Raw genomic sequence first — 20,326 nt, forward strand, 5'->3', positions numbered from 1 at the left:
ACAGTAGCATATTTCCATTTCTCCCCTCCTGGATTTTTTTTTTTTTTTTTTTTGCAATGCAGTGGTTTGCTGTTTTTACAATTGTGGTAAAATACACATAACACAAAACTTATCATTGTAACCAGTTTTAGGCGGCATTAAGTACATTCACACTGTTGAATCACCATCACCACCATCCAACTCCAGAACTTTTACAGTATCCCATACAGAAACTCTGTACCCATTAAATGACTCCCTCCATTCCCCAATCCCACCAGCCCCTGGTAACCACTTTTTGGGTCTGGTTTTTCACTTAGCATAGCGTTTTCAAGGTTTATCTGTGTTGTAGCATGTGTCAGAGTTTCCTTCTTAAAGCTGAATAATATTCCATTGTCTGTATATACCACCCTTTGTTTATCCAGTCATCTGTTGGTGGACTTTTGGGTTGTTCATCTTTGGAACTTATGAATAATGCTGCTATTCCCCTCCTGCTTTTATGCTACTATTGTCATACACTTAACTTTTATATACATGGTATAAACCCCACAGTACACTGTTATTATTTTTGCTTAAACAGTCAACTGTCTTTTAACGGTATCTGAATAGAAAAATACCACCTATTTACCCATGCAGTTATTCCCAGTGTCCTTAATTCCTTTGTGTAGAACCATGTCGCCATTCATTTCTTTCCATATCAAAGTATTACATGCTCCTTCTGCCTGAAGGATTCCCTCTAACTTTTCCTGCAGTGCAGATGAGCTGATAATAAATTCTTTCAGCTGTTGTACATTTGAAAATGTCTTTATTTTGCCTTTGTTTTTGAAAGATATTTTCACAAAATATAGAATTCTAGATTGAGAGTTTAAGGTACTGAATGAAAAAAAAAAAGATGTTACTCCACTGTCTTTTCACGTGCAACAAGAAATCTGCTGTCATGCTTATCTCTGTTCCTTTTACAGAAAATGTCTTTTTTGCTCTGCTTGCTTTTAACATTTTCTCTTCCTTAGCGGTTTCAAGCAAATTGATTGTGATGTCCTTTGGTACAGTTCCCCTCATCTTCTTGTACTTGGCATTCATCGAATTTCTTGGATCTCTAAGTTATAATTTTCATCAAATTTGGAAATTTTTCAATCTTTATTTCTCCAAATATATTTCTGTTCTCCCTCCTCCCCTCTCCTCAGGAATTCCATCTACATTTGTTTACTTGAAGTTGTGCTACAGTTCACTGACGCTCTTTTGTTATTTGTTCTTATTTGTTATTTATTATTGGTTTTTTTTTCTCCGTATGTCTCATTTTGGATAGTTTCTATTGCTATGCCTTCAAGATCACTAATCTTTTTCCCTGCAATGTCTAATCTGCCATTGATCCCATTCAGCATGTTTCCAAGTAAGATATTTTCTTCCCTAAAAATTTTCATCTCTAAAAGTTCAACATGTATTTTTTAAAAATACTTCCCTGTCTCCACTTAACTTTTTGAACATATGGAATACAGTTGTAACTGTTTAAATGTCTTTTTCTGCCAATTCTAACATCTGTGTCAGTTTTCTTCTTTTCATGCCTAGTAAACTTTGATTGGATACCAATTGTTGTGAATTTTACCTTGTTAGGTACTGGATGATTTTATATTCTTATAAATCTTCTTGAGCTTTGTTCTGAGATGCAGTTAAGTTACCCATAAAGAACTCTCTACTTTCATGTCTTGCTTTGATGATTTCTTAGAAGGGCCCAGAGCTCAGTTTAAGGCTAGTCAGTCCCCATTACTGAGGCAAGACCTTCCCAAGTAGTCTATCCAGTGCTCTGTGACTTATAAATTTTTCCAATCAGGCTGGTAAGAACAGGCACTGTTCCTGGCCCTGTGTGAGCTCTAAACCCTTTCTTTCTAATTCTTTCCAATGGATCTTCCCCAGCCTCGGGTAGTTTCCTCACAGAATGATCAATATTGAGCAGAAATCACAAGAGGGGCTCTTTGCAGATTTCCAGAGTTCTCTCTCTGTGCACCTCTCTCCTCTCTGGTACTTTGTCCCGTGAAATCTTGATATCTTGATCTCCCTGGACTCCTAACTCTGTCTCTCAAACCTGGAAGTTTGCTCTGCTCTACCTGGGATCCTTCTCCCTACATCATGGCCTGGAAACTCTCTCAGAGCACTAAGCATTAAGCTGGGACAATCAGAGTTTACCTTGGATTTTCCTGTATCTCAGAGACCACTGGCCTTGGATGCTTGGTGTCAAGCGCCTTTAAAAACCAATGTTTCATATATTTTTGTCAGTTTTTTTTTTCCCTCAGGGAATTATCATGCACTGCTCTTGGTAATTAAAAGAGGTCAAAATTACCAACGGCCAGATTGTGTGGCCTCCCCATCTTCTTATTCCAGGTGTCCCTGACAGGAACTGCCCTCCCGGTCCTGGTCCTATAGGTGCCAGTTGGTCCCTGAACCAGTGCACCCAGTCCAGGGGGCAGATGGGGGCCGCTATGTCCAGGAAGGAAGACTTTGTCTAATTCACATGAAGGTTCCACGTGTAATGACAGCTCACCTGATCTCCTCCATCCTACCCTTCCCCTCTCCAGATGGCTACCATATCTCCTCTGGCCTGCAGGCCCTGGGCAGCCAAACATGGAAAGTGGCTGCTGCCCTCACACAAAGCAGACGCAGGGTCTTGGGCTGACACAGCCTTTGCTTCAATAACACTGGGCTGCGGGCAGCAACGGGGGCAAGTCAGATGCTACATGTGGCCTTTGGGGCCAAAGCAAGGTTATAAAAGCTTCTTTTGGTATCCAACAGTGGAAAGGTCCTGACCAAATTTTCCTTTTTAAATAGAAATGGTAGGGACTTCCCTGGTGGCGCAGTGGTTAAGAATCCACCTGCCAGTGCAGCGGACACGGGTTCGAGCCCTGGTCCGGGAAGATCCCACATGCCGCGGAGCAACTAAGCCCGTGCGCCACAGCTACTGAGCCTGAGCTCTAGAGCCCACGAAATACAAGTACTGAGCCCACGTGCCACAACTACTGAAGCCCGCACGCCTAGAGCCCATGCTCTTCAATGAGAGAAGCCACCACAATGAAAAGCCCGTGCACTGCAACGAAGAGTAGCCTCCACTCGCTGCAACTAGAGAAAGCCAGTGTGCAGCAACAAAGACCCAATGCAGCCAAAAATAAAAATAAATTAAATAAAATAAATTAAAAAAAATAGAAACGGTACATTTAAAGCATCTTTTGGGACTTCCCTGGTCATCCAGTGGTAAAGAATCTGCCTTCCAATGCAGGCGACACGGGTTCAATCCCTGGTCAGGGTACTAGGTTCCCACATGCTGCGGGGCAGCTAAGCCTGCGTGCCACAACTACTGAGCTCGTGTGCCTCAGCGAGAGAGCCTGTGCGCCACAACTAAGACTCAATACAGCCAAAAAAAAAAAAAAGCATGTTTTGAAAGTTTATGCTTGGAGTTATTTTGGTTTTTAGTTCTGTGTGTGTATTAGATTGAAACAAAGGGATGACAATCTATCTTTCTAAAGATTACAGAGGCCAATAGCTCTTCTGTTTCCTTTAGAAACAACATCTAAAAACCTTCTGTTAACCCTCAAGATTACCCCAAGCTTCAATATTCCCTCTGTTAGTCTGCTCAATATGCCATAACAAAATACTAAAGACCAGGTGGCTTGAACAACAGAAGTTTATTTTCTCACAGTTCTGAAGGCTGGAAGTCCAAGATCAAGGTGCCTATAGGTTTGGTTTCTGGTGAGGCATCTCTTCCTGGCTTGTAGATGGCAACCTTCTGGCTGTGTCCTCATGTGATGTGTGAAGAGAGAGAGGTCTCCAGTATCTCTTTCTCTTCTTATTAGGACACCAGTTCTATTAGATTAGGGCCCCACCCTTACGATGTCATGTAACTTTACCTCCTTAAAGGCCCTTTCTCCAAATATAGACACACTGGGGTTAGGGCTTCAACGTCTGCATTTGGCGGGACAGATTTCAGTCCATAGCACTCCCCCAAACACCTTAGCAGCGAGCATTTGCCTGGCATGAATGTTTGCCTTATCCCAGGTCCCCTGCTGCATTTTCATTCTCTCAGGATGACAGAGGACTCTCTGAGTCCTTGACTCTAAGCTCACGCTGAGGGGGGACGGGTGTCACCACAAGTGAGCAGCCCCTCCAGACAAGCCTGATTGGGCCCCTCCTTGGAAACCCCAGACAGCTGGTCCTGGGGAAGCAACTGCAGCTGCTGCTGCCCCAGACCCAAGTCAGGACACCCACTCACAGGAAAAAGCCACTGTTGCCAGGAATTTATTAAGTCGCACAGGGCAAGCTCACCCATGCCTTCTACCTCCTCCTCCCTCTACTCGTGTCCCCTTCCCCGCTTCTCCTCTTCAACTGCATCCCTGACCCCAGCCAGCCTGGCCTTCTTGCTCTCCTCCCCTATTGATGCCTCTGTAACACAGGCAGGGTACCAGGAGGCAATACAGCATGGCAGGGGCTTCCAAAGTTTGCTGCACATTAGGACTGCCTGGGGAACTCTCAAAACTCCCAATGTCCAGATTGCATCCTTTATGGATTAAATCAGAATGTCTGGGTTGGGAGCCAGACATCAGTATTTTTACTGAGGAACTAGGTTTTGAATCCTGGCTCCATTACTTCTAGCGTGGCCTTGGGCAAGTTACTTAACCTTAAATGGAGATAAAAGTAGCAGCTATCTTATAAGATTGTGGTAATGATGAAATGAGCTAATACTTGTGAAGTGCCTAGAACAGTGCCTGACGTGTAAGGTATGTGCTTTGTTAACCACTGTTATTACCAGCCGTGCTCTAAATGAAACCAGTCCCCTACAGAGGAAAATCCTTTACTAACTCAAGAACTCAGGACGAAGAATCAGTATTCTCACTGCCCTAACTGTGAAAGAGAAAAGATGGAGCTAACATTTACCAAGTACCTGTTTGGTGCAAAGCATGCATTATTTTACTTAATTTTTACAATAATCTCTTAAGACTGATGTTATCATTATTTAACAGGAGAATAAACTAAGGCTCAAAGAGATAGACTCAGGTTAATCTAGCGATGGAGCTGGGATTTACAACCAGATTTCTCACTCCAAACCCAGGCTCCTCTTTTCAACTGGATCTTGACCTATGGACTTCCGTGTTTGTCTTTGCATAGCCTAATTTTAGCAAAAATCCTGAGAAGACAGTTTACCAGGATCCCCCACCCCCAATACCTGAGCAAATTCCTCATTCCCCCTGTCCCCCAGGTGATGTCTGATCACCCTGGCCCGCCTTCAGCAAGAATCCTGTCAGTTAGGTTTAGCCAGAAATCCCCTTTTAACCCTGATGTTTCTTCTTGGTAATTTTCCACCCACCAACCCTCCACCCTTCTCCTTGGCTGTAAATCCCCACTGGTCCATGTTTATTCATAACTGAGCCCACTTCCATACTGAGGTCTCTTTTCCCCTCTTGCAATAGTCCCTGAATAGAACTCTGATTTTGCTTTGACAACCTGCAGACACACACATGTGCACACACACACACACACACACACACACACACAGAAGGAGCACAGCAGAGCTCTGGAGAGTCCCCTCAGGAGCTGGGCTAAGGAGCTCTCCTTGGTAAGGAACATGGAAACAGCCCCCATCCCCAACCAGTAGCAGTTATGACTCTTTTACACTCGTGCCCATAAACAGCACCCACCGTGATCTGTTGTGGCCACGTCGGTATTGGGAGGCTCAGCCACCAGACTCTGGATCTGGGCCAACGTGCTGCTGGCTTCCTGCATCTCCCTCCAGATGAGAAACACGTCCTCTCTGACCCCAGCTCCTGGAAGGGAAACACGTGTGAGCAGGCAGCTGTGGAAGGCCCCAGAATGCTCTGGTGGTCCTAGCAAGCCTGGCACAGCCCAGCCAAGTTTCCAGAATATTTCTGAACACCCTCTTCCATTTGCTCCACTAACGTCTTTCTGAGATTCAGAAGTGAGATCCCTAAGAAAACGCTGTCATCTCAAGAAATCGTAAATGCAGACCTTAGGAGGTAATAAATCCTTATAAAGTAAATATTTGTGGCAGCCAGTGTATATTAAGATGAATTTATTGATAATACTCAAATAAGATAAAGAATAAAAATATTCAAAGGCACCCAATAAAAGCCAGGGTGATCACTGTGGGCAAGGGAAACGCAACGGTATATGGAAGTAACAACCCCTCACCTTTCCTGATTAAGCCGAGATTTCCTGCTTCTTTGAAACCACCTTCACAACTCTATTTTTCCCTAATGTAATAAAAATTCTTTGGCCTCCTTTTCTGGACCTCTCCTGTCTCAGTTAAGGGTTTGGTTTGGCTGTATGACATTTTTTAAATGATATGGCGCAATTAATATAGACATTTATATCATTTTAGCAATCAGTCAATAGACGTTCATCCCATGGGTAAGAAGTCCAAGGCTGGGACAGAGGCTCTGCCTCCACCAAGATCCTGGCTCTAATAGATTAGTAATCTCCAGAGGTTAAGGAGGGTGTAGGAGGCGGATGGGTATGACTATAAAATGCAACACGTGGGAACCTGGGGTGGTATCCTGAGAGCATCAATATCGATATCCTTGTTGTGATACCGTCCTATAGTTTTGCAAGATGCTACCATGGGGAAACCTAGTAAAGAGCATGTGGGCATTTCTGTTATTTCTTACAACTGTATGTGAACCTACAGTTCTCTCCGCCAGAGCCCGCTGTGCATACGAGGCCAGCAGTGACTCCAACAGGCAACCGTGCTTAGAAGATGCCACTCACCCATTTTCAGTGGCAGCCGCGGGCCCAGCCGCCAGCCTGGCACCACTCACGGCATCGTGGGGGCTACAGGGGGGTCCCTGCTCTGGGGTGCTTCTAAAAGGTTGCTCAGACAAGAATTTAGCAGACGTATTCTCTAGTTTTAAAGACTCCATTCCAATAAAAGTTTATTTAAAAACAAACACGCACAAGAAATCTACTTCACAGACTGTGTACAGTCGGCTCAGAGAACACGGATGCTGTTATTACTTAAGTAAGCTGAGTCCCGATTCTCTAATGATAAATACCTTTTTGGGGTACCTGCTACGTGCCTGGCATTGTGCTTAGGCCTTTCGAAACATTTTCTCATCTCTCTTCACGACAATTCTCCAGGCAAATTCTATTCCTGTCCCCATTTCCCAGCTGTGTAAACTGAGGTGGAGCTAGTTAGTTGTCCAAGGTCATACCCTCAAGAGTGGCAGAGCAGGGGGTCAAACCCAAGTTGGTGTAACTGTACCAACTCAGCCACCCTGACTAGGTGTCCTGGAAAAGGGACGGCTGGTTTACAGAGGTCCCTACCCAAGCTGCTGATGGCATCCCACTTAGCAGTCCACAGATGCCTGAGATCCCACGACCACAGAGAAAGAGAGTAGCCATCAGGTGTAGGGGCCGCCCCAGGAGATTCGTCCACCCTGGGCCAAAAGACTGACCTTAAGCTACCAGGGCAGACCAGAGTTGATGTTTCTGACTTCTAAAATGTAGTCCAGAAGGGTGGGGCGGAATTAAGGGAAACCAGAGCTCTGGCCCTCCTGAAGTTGGCCAGATCAAGTGAGAGAGTATTAATAGCTATATTTATTAAGAAGCAAGTGACAAGCCCTGACAGAGATGGATGGCCACCAGGGCTCCACAGCCATCAATAGCCCGAGGAGTGAAACGTGATGAGTACCCAGCTCCACGCTGGAACTCCAAAAATATTGCAGGCTGCTACCCATTGCAAACCTGGAGCCCCCAGGATTTTCTGATCCTGTGAAAGCAAAACTGGCTTCCAGCTGCTTGCTTTAGCCTGGAAGTGTTAAGTAGCAGAATTCTCTTTAAAAGTTTCAAATGAGTCAAGGCTTTCCATCTCCCCCAGGCTTGTCAATAACATCTTAAGAAGGAGTAGACTACTCCTTCAGCCTCAAAGGAAAAACTTCCAAGGAAATACAGTTGCCGCTGGCTGATCCAAGGACAGGAAAGTGCGTTTAAGGGGCAGCAGTGACCTGGGATGTGCTCTCCTGAGCAAGCAGTCATCAGACTCTCACTCCACTGGTTTAGTCGTTATAATCAGGCAGCTACAGATTCCTACGCTGGTGATCAGAAAACAAAACAACTCAAAACTACCCATTTAACTTGGTTTGCTTTAAGAACAAAACATAATGAAACAAAACCAGCTAGCAGACAAGAAAAACCACAGGCAATAAAAAGCCTAACTTAGGGCTTCCCTGGTGGCGCAGTGGTTGAGAGTCTGCCTGCCGATGCAGGAGACGCTACTTCGTGCCCCGGTCTGGGAGGATCCCACGTGCCGCGGAGCGGCTGGGCCCGTGAGCCATGGCCACTGAGCCTGCGCATCCGGAGCCTGTGCTCCACAACGGGAGAGGCCACAACAGTGAGAGGCCCGCGTACCGCAAAAAAAAAAAAAAAAAAGCCTAACTTAGAAGGTAGAGGTTTTATTTCAAGTTATTCGACAGGCAGTCAGGAAGGGCTGCCATTTTTATCTGGGTCATTTCTAAGGAGCTTAGCTGGGAAATCAGACGGCTGCAGCCAAGGGGGACAGCCCCACTGGAAACAGAAAGCGTGGAGGACAAGGCACAGGAGATTTCAGTATTCAGAGAGCTTTGTGAGGCCAAACCAGAAAGGAGATGAAACCACAGCGGATCCTGCCGCGCACAGAGACAGGATATGGTTCCTCAGACAGACACCCAGGTGTCCTAAAAGATCCTCCAACCCCAGCTGCCCCCTCCCACCCCAACCCCTGACGTCCCCCATAGGCCTTGTGGTGACCACTTGAAGGCTCACGGAATGCTGACACTAGCTGGAGGTGATGTCACATCAAGCTGCTGTTTGTTGTCAGCACCCGGTACTGACTGGCTTGTTTAACATATGAAGGAGACCCAGGCCAGATACGTTTTGATGTGTCAGGGGAAGAGCCCACCTGCCACCAAACACCACCTCCCTGTTAAATCTTGCTTGTCTCACTTGTAGGATAAAGTCCAGTTGTCAGAGTCCAAGTCAGTCATCTATTCACGTGGCAAATATTTGTTGAGCACTTAGTATATGCGGTGGGTGGGCACTGCCAGTGAACCCTGAGCTGGCACTCAAATCCAGGGTTCAAGGCCCCCACCATGACACCCCTCTAATAGTCTGCCACCATGTAAGAGCACCATCCTCCCAGCCCTCCAGGGCCCCTGCACTCCTCCGTGCTCCCTATCAGGGGGCTCGGAGCCCTCCACTGCACTCACCCAGCCCCACCCTTCATTCAAGGCAGCAGCCTGACTCCACCATCAAACTCTGCCCCGCCGCCCCAGGAAACAGCCATCTGCCTCCCGTTCCTTTTCAATTCCCATGAAATGAACCAGCCACAGCCACTGCTCTCGGTGCTTTTCCTGCCGGGATACACGCAATTAAAGAGGCTGGCGCCATGTGCAATTCCTGGCTGCCTGGCCGGCCAACCTCCAATTCCAAAGAGCATAAAGAAGCATCAGCCAGAGAGGGTGAATTAGTGTATCCAGACCTTGAGTTCAGGCTAAGTGAAGTCACTCCTTCACAAACACGAGGCTTTACTTTTAGTAGGCAGCTCCTTACAGCACAGCTCACCACTCAGCGGCGGGTCCAGGGTTTCCAGTAAGGACTCCTATCCTTCCTTCTTTCCATTCTTCTTCATTACAAAGAAACAATGACGGAGCACCTAATGCATTCTTTCCTCAAGGGATTGCTCTGTCCCATAACCGACAACCCCCAATAATGCAAGACACTCTTCTAAATGGTAACAGACTTATAGCGTTTGAGCATATGGCTATACCCTAGGTGTTCCAGACATTAACAGTGACATGCCCTAGAGCAGTAAGTCATTTCTTTTTAGGTCCTCGTGCCACAGCAAGGCAAGGTCCCCACCCCCTCACCCCCATATCTGAAATATTAGCAATACCGGGGGCAGGAAGGGAAGGGCTATTAAATTAAATTAAAACCACCCTCAGCAACCGTGAATCCCAGGCCACCCCCTGAGTCCTGCTGTGGCCCTTTCCCCATCGCCCGGGACTCCTGGGGGAAGAACTGGCCCCCCTGGGTGGAGACTCTGCTGACTGCCTGAGCCCTAAATGCCTACTCAGTCTTGAGGATCTGAAAGAGTTGAATATGACTATAAAAGGCAGTATTTTCAGGAAAACACAGCACCTCTATTTTCAGAAAGTGATATAACATTTAAAAATAATAATAAACAATGAGGTAATTAAAATCCCCAGAGACCTAAAATTACAATATGCATCTGGTAAAAGGGTGTATATTACATCCATAAAGGGATTGAAAGTGGTGAAATCAGTAGTTTTTGTTGTAATGGAAGCATTCCCAGTTCCTTGTTTTAATTACATATTAAGATATTTTGCTCAGTCTCGCCCTATGGAAATTAACCATTAATTAATTTAAAGCAAATAGAGTCATTTCACCATCTTGATAAATGTCTAATGTTTTCTTGGGACAATGAATATATGTGTTTCACAAACATCATGATGCCTTAAAAGCAGTTTCAAATATCAAGTATGGACAACTCTTAATAGGCGGCTACGGTACCATCTCCTGGGGCCTCTTTCTTCTAAGTATAACACTGTAAAATGCAAATGGAATGCAGTCTAATTGTCCAATATTCACATAGAAAACCTGTATATAAACCATAACTCTTCTCCCCATGGTAGAGAGCAAGTGTTCCACAAAACTCAGTAAGAAGCATGACCCCAGACTCTGTGGGCTACTAGCAAACAGGTGATAAAGACACAGGCACAAGAATAGAGAATCAATATCTAAAGAGAAAATGCCCCAAATGCCCACGAATAAAGTTTAGTTGGATAAATCTATTCTATTTAGAATCGCTAATGCCGTTCAGAAGACACCAACTCAAAGGTTAAGTGTTTTAATGAAATGGTAAATTCAAAGGAACTTTATGAGTTTCCTTTAGAGCAAATTTATCAAAGTTTTTGTTTTTCAGCTTTCCTAATCACATAAAAGGCCTGCACTTCTTTTGGTTCTAAGGGACTTACAGTGCCCAAAAAGGATTATAAGATGCTCACAGGGCTGCTCACTGATTTCTGTCAACCAACTCTGAACCAAGAGAGAAACAGTAAGGCTAGGACTGTTGTTTTGCGGGAGTGATCCCACGCTAGCATCTGCTCTGCCTCCTGCCCTCAATGGAAACCCGTTTTTGGGATGGTAGGTCACGTGGGCTACTGGGGACTGGGTCTCACTCACATAGAGGGGTCTCTTCCCAGCTCTGCCAGGTCATTCAGGAATGAGTAAGTTTTAGGAGACTCATTATTTCACTCTAAACTCACAAGAGACTAACCTAGAAACCAGGAAGCCAATCATTTAAAAATATCCTTTTCACAACAGGACATCTTCTCGGAGAGTCATCATTCATTCATTTCTTCAACAAAACTCAATCAACGCCCATGATATCTGGGCACTGGAAATACAGAGTGAATAGGAAACAGTGTGAGCTTTGAAGCGGCTCCCCCTCCAGGGTGGTCTTCCCAAAGTGTGGTCCTCAGAACTTGTGTCAGAACCCCCAATCAGCTTATCAAAATGCAGATTCCTAGGCCACACCCCAGACTCACTCTGAGGGTGGGAATCCAGGAAATCGTACTCTTACAAGCATCCCCGTGATTCTCTTGCAACAAAAGTTTGCGAAGCTTTTATTTCTATTATTTCTATCCAGCATATGCTTGGAGAAAAAACAAAAAAGTTGGGTGATTTCTGGGAATGGTATTCTAATACGCTGATGTCCCTATTTCTGCCCTAAAGAAATGCTCCTAAAGAGTCAGAGCTCTTTTTTGTGTCTGACCTTCAAGGTGTCAGAGAGTCCTTGACATACCATCTTCCAGATCCCGTTCCAGGCCACTCTCATTGATATGGTTCATGATATTCTACTATTTCTGAGAGTGTCGTTTATTTTAGATGTATTTCATAATGGCTGCTTCCTGCTGATACAAAAAGAGGGAGGAAGGGGGGGAAAGTAAAATTGACTTTGTACCTACTATGTGCCAGTCACTATGTTGGGCACTTAAACATACTACTTCATTTGTTCTTACAGCCATCACCCAAGTAGGGCTCATCACTCCCACTTAACAGATGAGCAAACTGTGGTTCAGAGAAGTTAAGGAACTTGCCCAAGGCCACACAGCTAATAAGTGATGAAGTCAGACTTCAGCCTCAGGTCTGTCTGTCTCCAACTCCCCCTCCCCATACTCTTCCCATGTGGAGCACTGTCCTTGTATATCCTCAAAAATTACCACAATGCAGGATTTGTGTAAGCAAACCTCACCTGTTATGTACCGGTTGCTTTTAGTTTCCTTCAAGGGGCTTATAGGCTCATCTCTTCCTGGTATGGAAACCACCCAGTTTGTAATTCTGATCTGTAGACGATGATGGTTGGTGAGCTGTATCACCAAGGTCAGGACCTAATGCTGCACTCTGCTGAGTTGTAGCGCACACCTGCTTGCTTAGCTGTAATCTACCTGCGCTGGGATTGGCGGTCACCCACGGGCAGGCCCAATGGGTTTTACTAACTCTGAGAGCTCTCCAGTGTTGAGCTTCTACTATCGTCATACTGCATCCCTTATCAAACTGTTATTACTTTGAGGACAGAACTACGTTTATCCCTTTTTGTAACTACTCTCCTTGGTACATCCCTGACACCTTGTAGGCTGCTCCAGAACATCAGCTTCTTGAAGAGAGGGACCCCCTTTTTTCATCATTGTAACCCCAGAGCTCAGCACAATGCTCCACTTTCAAATAATATATGTGGAGTCGATCCCTCACCTTGAAACCAGAACAAGCGTATTCAAATGTAATGAGAAATCTCCACTAGCTCTTTTTCCTAGTAATTCAAGTTAATTTTTAAAAGATTTTTCAGAGATTTCTCTATGCTTCAATGTTTTGTTAGGTGATGCAGGATGTCTGAACCCACTTGATTATTTCAGTGTGATTCTAAGAGATTGATTATCTTGTTGACTAAAGAACTGGGCTGAGCCCACCACGGCCCGGTGCCAAGAGAGGGTTCCAGTGAGCAGTGCAGGGGTCCTGGTGACAGGCTAAGAATAAACAAGGAACCCAGGATTTAAACCCACTATGGGGGAAAAAAATACAGGGGGTCCCTGCCCTTAAAGGGACTTACTCTCTGGTGGGGAAAACTAGACCTTCCTACACATTAGGTGAGGGTGTGAACTAAGGGAACAAGAGGGTTGAGTGTAGGTGGGCAAGTCTTAAATCCTAAACTGAGATCCTGCAGTTGTGATGGGAAGGAGCAACGTTTTTTTCCCACTTTTATTATTTTTTTAAATTAATTTTTACTGGAGTATAGTTGCTCTACAATGTTGTGTTAGTTTCTGCTGTACAGCAAAGTGAATCAGCTATACGTATACATACATCTCTTCCTTTTTGTGAAGGAGCAACTTTGAAATCATCAAGCAGAAGCATAATTGATATCCTAAGAGTTTAGGGTTCCCTGAATAGGAAACTTGTCTTTTATTCCTTCTGAATCTCCTCCTCACCCCTAGTGAGACACTAAAGCACACAGAAGGCGTTTCATAAATGCTTTGCCAACAAGAGGACTGTCTCAAGAAATCCAAGGCAAGCCATTATTAGAAGGAGCAGGACTTCGGAGACAAAGTCTCAGCCTTGTAAACTGGAATGTGGCAGCAATTTTGTAAGTGCAGCTGCTCCAGCTCCATCCATTGAATTAAACTGAGTTCTAGGGAGCAGAAAGGAGACCTCTGAGAGAACTGCTCTCAGTAGCCCATAAACAGGCACCAGTCAGTGCTTCTATATTAAATTAGAGCTTAGACACAAAGAAGCCAAGCCAAGCCTGAGTGATGGGCCAGCAAACTTTAAATATCTAATTAAAGATCACAAGTGTCTTCCAAGAATGAGGACTTGGTTGTTTATTCTCCTTCAGCCTGTCAGCCTGAACATACCTTAAAACAAATAAATTTTGGTTTTGTAATACTGAGTTTCATTCATGCATTTTTCTCCACCAACACACAAAAAATTGCAGTTTCCAAAGGTAGAATCAACAAATTTTTACAACTACACCATTTTTGGACTTCAGAATAATACTGTTGAGCAGAACAGATTTTCTAACACCATTTTGCCAGAAGTGCTGGACACAAACAAAAACACTCTCAGAAAAACACTGTCTTTTCCTATTACCTGAAATTCACTCCTTTTTTCCCCATTTAGAAAAAATTGAAGTACAGTTGATTTACAATGTTAGGCGTACAGCAAAGTGACTCAGTTATACTATACATATATGTGTGTGTATATGCTTTTTCAGATACTTTTCCATTATAGGTTATTACAAGGCATTGAATATAGTTCCCTGTGCTGTACAGTGTAACCCCTTGCCGTTTATCTATTTTGTATATAGTCATGTGTATCTGTTAATCCCAAATTCCTAACTGATCCCTCCCCGACCCTTTCCCCCTTGGTAGCCATAAGTGTGTTTTCAATGTTTTTGAGTCTATTTCTGTTCTGCAAATAAGTTCATTTGTATCCGTTTTTTAGATTCCACATATAAGTGATATCATATTTGTCTTTCTCTGACTTACTTCACTTAGTATGATAATCTCTAGGTCCATCCATGTTGCTGCAAATGGCATTATTTCATTCTTTTTATGTCTGAGTAATGCTCCATCATATATACGTACCACATCTTCTTTACCCATTCATCTGCCAATGGACATTTAGGTTGCTTCCATGTCTTGCCTATTGTAAATAGTTCTGCTATGAACATTGGAGTAGATGTATCTTTTCAAATTAGAGTTTTCATCTTTTCCAAAACTCACTCCTTTTTACTTATTAATTGCAGTCTTTCTCTTACCCCATGAGCAAAATATGGTGATGATCACACTGAACCTATTTGCCGCTTCTGCTCAAGGAGCAGAGGCTGGCCAGCATGCTGGGCTGAGCTGGCCGAGGGGAGTCCAGGCTCAGAAGGAAGAGGCGATCACAGATCTACCAATGATGGCTGATGGTGGGAGATGGGGCTAGAAGTGAAAGGTGTTCAGCTGCCTAACCCTGATCTGGAACCATGAGGGGGTCCTGAGCTGTGGGTTGTGGTTGTACATATGAAACACGCTAAAGTTAAGACTGCCCCTCAAGTGTCTGCATCTGCCTCTTCTTCTTCCTTCCCCTCCCTCTCCCTCCCCTCCCCTTCCTCCCCCTCTGGTATAAGATACCAGCTCTGGCTTGAAGTGGGAGCTCAGAGCTCCAACCACGGCCATCAGCCTGGGTGCTCATCCTACCACTGGATGTCTTGCATTCTCAACTCTGAAGAGCCTGGCATGGAAAATGAGTCCACTGTCAGCTTCACCAATGAGTCCGGATTTTGAGCTGGCCACATCAATGCCAAAATTATTGACTTTTGTTTAGGCTGGTGCCAGGCCCTCAGTGAAAAATTTTACTCTAATGTGATTTTCTCAGTCCATACTTACTATTTCAGTTTAATTAAAATGTTGAGGACAAAACAGGAAGAGAAAAACCAAAGTAAAAGATGAGGTCTGCTCCGAACCCTAGAGATCAGAAGCCTTTTTCCTTCCTGAGAGGGAGCCCCCAGACCACTACGTAGACCCCTCACTCTGGGCCCACAAGGCTTTGCTAACTTAAGGAGCAGCTTCCCATGGAATTAGGACTGTACCCCTTAAAGATACAGTCCCTGGAAAGGACCAGCAGTTAAAGTTCCTTCCCAAGTCAGCAATAACCCAGCTCCCATGCACAACAATCCATCCCATCCAATCATGAAAGCTTCCGAGAACTGAAAATTACCACGTCCAACTGACAAATATTCCTGCACCATTCACACCTCTCACTGCGCCTAATCTGACAATATGGAAGGACTATGGAGGAAAGTCATGCCCAGAAAGGGCCCCACAGCATAATCCTAGGTACCACTGCTAGCAGATGAACAGGTGCTCCTGATTTCCTCTAGAAAGGTCCTGGTCACCTACCCTTAACATAAACCTTGGAAATGGATCCACCTCCAATCGGGACGCAGCTAATCAGTACAGTATTCACTTCCTACTTCCAAATTCCGATTCCCATCCATCCCTATGCATGCGAATAAGCTGGTTAGTATCATAACTAGTCTGAAAATGCTCACTGTCCTGTTGGATTATTTTACTTTCTAGAGCCAATGTCTACAATAAAAGCCCACTTGGAATCCTAAAAGGAAACTAATATTAATGGAATGTCAATTTTGTACTAAACATTACCATGGGTGTTATATGCCTTAATTCCCCCAACAATCATAAGAGGTAAATGTGAATTTTCCCATGTTTACAACTAAGAGAACATAGCTCAGAAAGGTTAGGTAACTTACCTAAAGTCACACAAGTAGTTAGTGGCAAAACTAACTAGGTTTTGAATCCAGGTCTGACTCCAAAGTTGATTCACTTCCCAGCAAACACCGTTTGCCAGAGCCAGAAAAAGAACCATGCAAGAACAAAACATTGTGAGAGCTTGCATTACTGTTTAGCAAATATTCATTTCCCTCCCCACCTCAGTGTGAGGGAAGTAGATGTCCTTATCTGCTTGATGTGGGACTTGGTCATGTCATTTGCTTTGGCCAACAGAATATGAGTGGGTGTGACATGAGCAGAGGCCGTAAGTAGGGCTGCACGGCTTGGCTTGGCGCTTGTGCTCATTGCTCATGCTGACTGCCACAACAGAAATATATCCTGGAGAGCACTAGTTAAAGGAGGACACGTCCCTCCTCAATTAATCAATCTGCAGTTGACCTGTAGACCTGTGAGAAAGAAATAATGGCGAAAGTATTACTAATTTGATGAAAACTATAAACCAGCAGGTCCAAGAAGCTCAATGAACCCCAAGGACAAGACACAGCTGTCAGGCTTGGAGGGGAGACTCAGTGGCAGGCTTTGCTCTTGAAAAGAAATGTTGAGAAGCTTCAGGAGGCAAAAGGAAGAAACAGAAGGGAGGAGCCAGGGAGAATGTATGTCACTCTTTCCTCCTCCAGTGGCTCAGCAGCAGCTATTAAAATATCACCTGGTGGGGACTTCCCTGGTGGTCCAGCAGTTAAGACTCCACACTCCCAATGCAGGGGACAGGGTTCGATCCCCAGTCATGGAACTAAATCCTGCATGCATGACGCAACTGAAAGATTCCCACATGCCACGACTAAAAAGATCCTGCATGCCACAACTAAAGATCCCACACGCCACAACTAAGACCCGGCGCAGACAAATAAATAAATAAATTTTTTAAAAAAATAAATCACACCTAATGAAGAGTATGTGAGGAGGATGGTGGGAGGGAATAAAGAGAGGAGCTGAATTTTCACCCAGACTAGCATGGAAAAACTAGACACAGCGCCAGGCAAACAGAGGATCCCAGGGGGCAAGGAGAATAGAAGGGTATCCCCCCTCCCCTAAGAGTTCTCAGAAATCCAGGGGAAGGTCTTTGGACAGCACCTGGCCACAGAATCAGAGGTGAGAGGCAATTTACTCTTGATTCCTGAGGTGGGCAGGCACCACCATATGCACAAGAGCTCAGCGGGGCTGACGCAGTAGGTGCCGTGAACCTTAGTCCTCTTCCTGTCCTCTCTCTAAATATTCCTGACAGCCAAAGAAAACTGCCCAGGAACTCTTAGGAAGTAATGTAGAAAAACATTTTAATGTAATGCACTATTTAAGGTACCACCCTAGGCAGTACATATTGCCTGTGTCAAAACACTGGAAAAGCTTTCTATCGCCCAAAAAGAGCAGTCCTGGGAAAATGAGCAGACAGGAAAAAATTCAATCTGGGGGGGAAATTCTTCCAAGTACATATAAGAATCCAAAGCAGGCACAGAATAAAGAAATGATTGTACACAATGTATCTATTGCTGTCTTTGCAAGGAAGCAAGAAACAAGACAAAATTGTTCTCAGCCTACAACTACTTTTTGCTATCTCAGGGGAAGAGGATGATGTAAGGATTTGCCCCAAAATATGAGGCCTAAAAGTTTGTTAAAATTCACACATAATTAACTTGTTTGTAGATACTATTACAATTCATTTATCAAACCCATTCCAAGAAATGCAGATTCCTACAAATAGCTATTTATCAACAAGTATCACACATCAAAATTAAATGAAATAAGAACTTGTAGCTATGTGTTTATCTAATCTATCCAGTCTCCACTAATCTGAGTTGGAGTAGTCCAAAGGACTTCGGAAACTTTAGAGAATAATTTTAGCCTTTTAAATCTTGAATTGATAATAGGCACAAAGGCAATATAATTGGTCCAAATTTTTAAAGGCTTTTTAATACATTGGCAAGGAAAGCTGCAGTAAGCAAACTGCTGATACAAATCAATCCTTTTTTTTTTTTAAACATCTTTATTGGAGTATAATCGCTTTACAATGGTGTGTTAGTTTCTGACTTATAACAAAGCGAATCAGCTATACATATACATATATCCCCATATCTCCTCCCTCTTGCATCTCCCTCCCACCCTCCCTATCCCACCCCTCTAGGTGGTCACAAAGTACCGAGCTGATCTCCCTGTGCTATGTGGCTGCTTCCCACTAGTTATCTATTTTACATTTGGTAGTGTATATATGTCAATGCTACTCTCTCACTTCGACCCAGCTTACCCTTCCCCCTTACCATGTCCTCAAGTCCATTCTCCATTCTCTACATCTGCATCATTATTCCTATCCTGCCCCTAGGTACTTCATAACCAATTTTTTCTTTTTTAGATTCCATATATAGGTGTTAGCATATGGTATTTGTTTTTCTCTTTCTGACTTACTTCACTCTGCATGACAGACTCTAGGTCCATCCACCTCATTACAAATAACTCAATATCATTTCTTTTTATGGCTGAGTAATATTCCATTGTATAAATTGCCACATCTTCATTATCCATTCATTTGTCGATGGACACTTAGGTTGCTTCCATGTCCTGGATATTGTATACAGAGCTGCAGTGAACATTGTGGTACATGACTCTTTTTGAATTATGGTTTTCTCAGGGTATATGCCCAGTAGTGGGACTGCTGGGTTGTATGGTAGTTCTATTTTTAGTTTCTTAAGGAACCTCCATACTGTTCTCCATAGTGGCTGTATCAATTTACATTCCCACCAACACTGCAAGAGGGTTCCTTTTTCCCCACACCCTCTCCAGCATTTATTGTTTGTAGATTTTTTGATGATAGCCATTTTGACTGGTGTGAGTTGATACCTCACTGTAGTTTTGATTTGCATTTCTCTAATGATTAGTGATGCTGAACATTCCTTCATGTGTTTGTTGGCCGTCTGTATATCTTCTTTGGAGAAATGTCTATTTAGGTCTTCTGTCAATTTTTGGATTGGGTTGCTTGTTTTTTTGATATTGAGCTGCATGAGCTGCTTGTAAATTTTGGAGATTAGTCCTTTGTCAGTCGCTTCATTTGCAAATATTTTCTCCCATTCTAAGGGTTGTCTTTTCATCTTGTTTATGGTTTCCTTTGCTGTGCGGAAGCCTTTGTTTCATTAGGTCCCATTTGTTTATTTTTATTTCCATTTCTCTAGGAGGTGGGTCAAAAAGGATATTGCTGTGATTTATGTCCTAGAGTGTTCTGCCTAGGTTTTCCTCTAAGACTTTTACAGTGTCTGGCCTTACATTTAGGTCTTTAATCCATCTGGAGTTTATTTTTGTGTATGGTATTAGGGGGTGTTCTGATTTCATTCTTTTACCTGTAGCTGTCTAGTTTTCCCAGCACCACTTACTGAAGAGGCTGTCTTTTCTCCATTGTATAGTCTTGCCTCCTTTATCACAGATAAGGTGACCATAGGTGTGTGGGTTTATCTCTGGGCTTTCTAACCTGTTCCATTGATCTATATTTCTGTTTTTGTGCTGGTACCATACTGTCTTGATTACTGTAGCTTTGTAGTATAGTCTGAAGTCAGAGAGCCTGATTCCTCCAGCTCTGTTTTTCTTTCTCAAGATTGCTTTGGCTACTCGGTGTTTCCATACAAATTGTGAAATCTTTTGTTCTAGTTCTGTGAAAAATGCCATTGGTAGTATGATAGGGATTGCATTGAATCTGTACACTGCTTTGGGTAGTAGACTCATTTTCACAATATTGAATCCTCCAAGCCAAGAACATGGTATATCTCTCCATCTGTTTGTATCATCTTTAATTTCTTTCATCAGTGTCTTATAGTTTTCTGTATACAGGTCTTTTGTCTCCAGAGGTAGGTTTATTCCTAGGTATTTTATTCTTTTTGTTGCAATGGTAAATGGGTGGGTTTCCTTAATTTTTCTTTCAGATTTTTCATCATTGGTGTACAGGAATGCAAGAGATTTCTGTGCATTAATTTTGT

General features: G+C 43.8%; 1 protein-coding gene across 24 annotated transcripts in view; it reads right to left on the reverse strand.

Moving 5' to 3' along the window:
* VWA3B (von Willebrand factor A domain containing 3B) overlaps positions 1–20,326 on the reverse strand; it is a 211,733-nt gene that overhangs the window by 123,389 nt on the left and 68,018 nt on the right. For 17 of the 24 annotated variants that reach the window (XR_016395339.1, XM_089922672.1, XM_089922671.1 and 14 more), the window contains one exon: positions 5,655–5,780. The exons of 2 other annotated variants lie outside the window; for them this stretch is intronic. Coding sequence is in view for 21 of the 22 variants with exons in the window: in XM_089922672.1 (XP_089778798.1) it covers positions 5,655–5,780 (126 nt within the window). In the remaining variant the exon portion in view is untranslated. 5 more of the 24 variants (XM_089922686.1, XM_089922685.1, XM_089922687.1 and 2 more) reach the window with 5 other exon arrangements.

Source organism: Delphinapterus leucas, chromosome 13 (assembly GCF_059928025.1).
Source record: "Delphinapterus leucas isolate spDelLeu-1000000601 "Yukka" chromosome 13, BTC_Dleu_Yukka2, whole genome shotgun sequence".
NCBI classification, from domain to species: domain Eukaryota; kingdom Metazoa; phylum Chordata; class Mammalia; order Artiodactyla; family Monodontidae; genus Delphinapterus; species Delphinapterus leucas.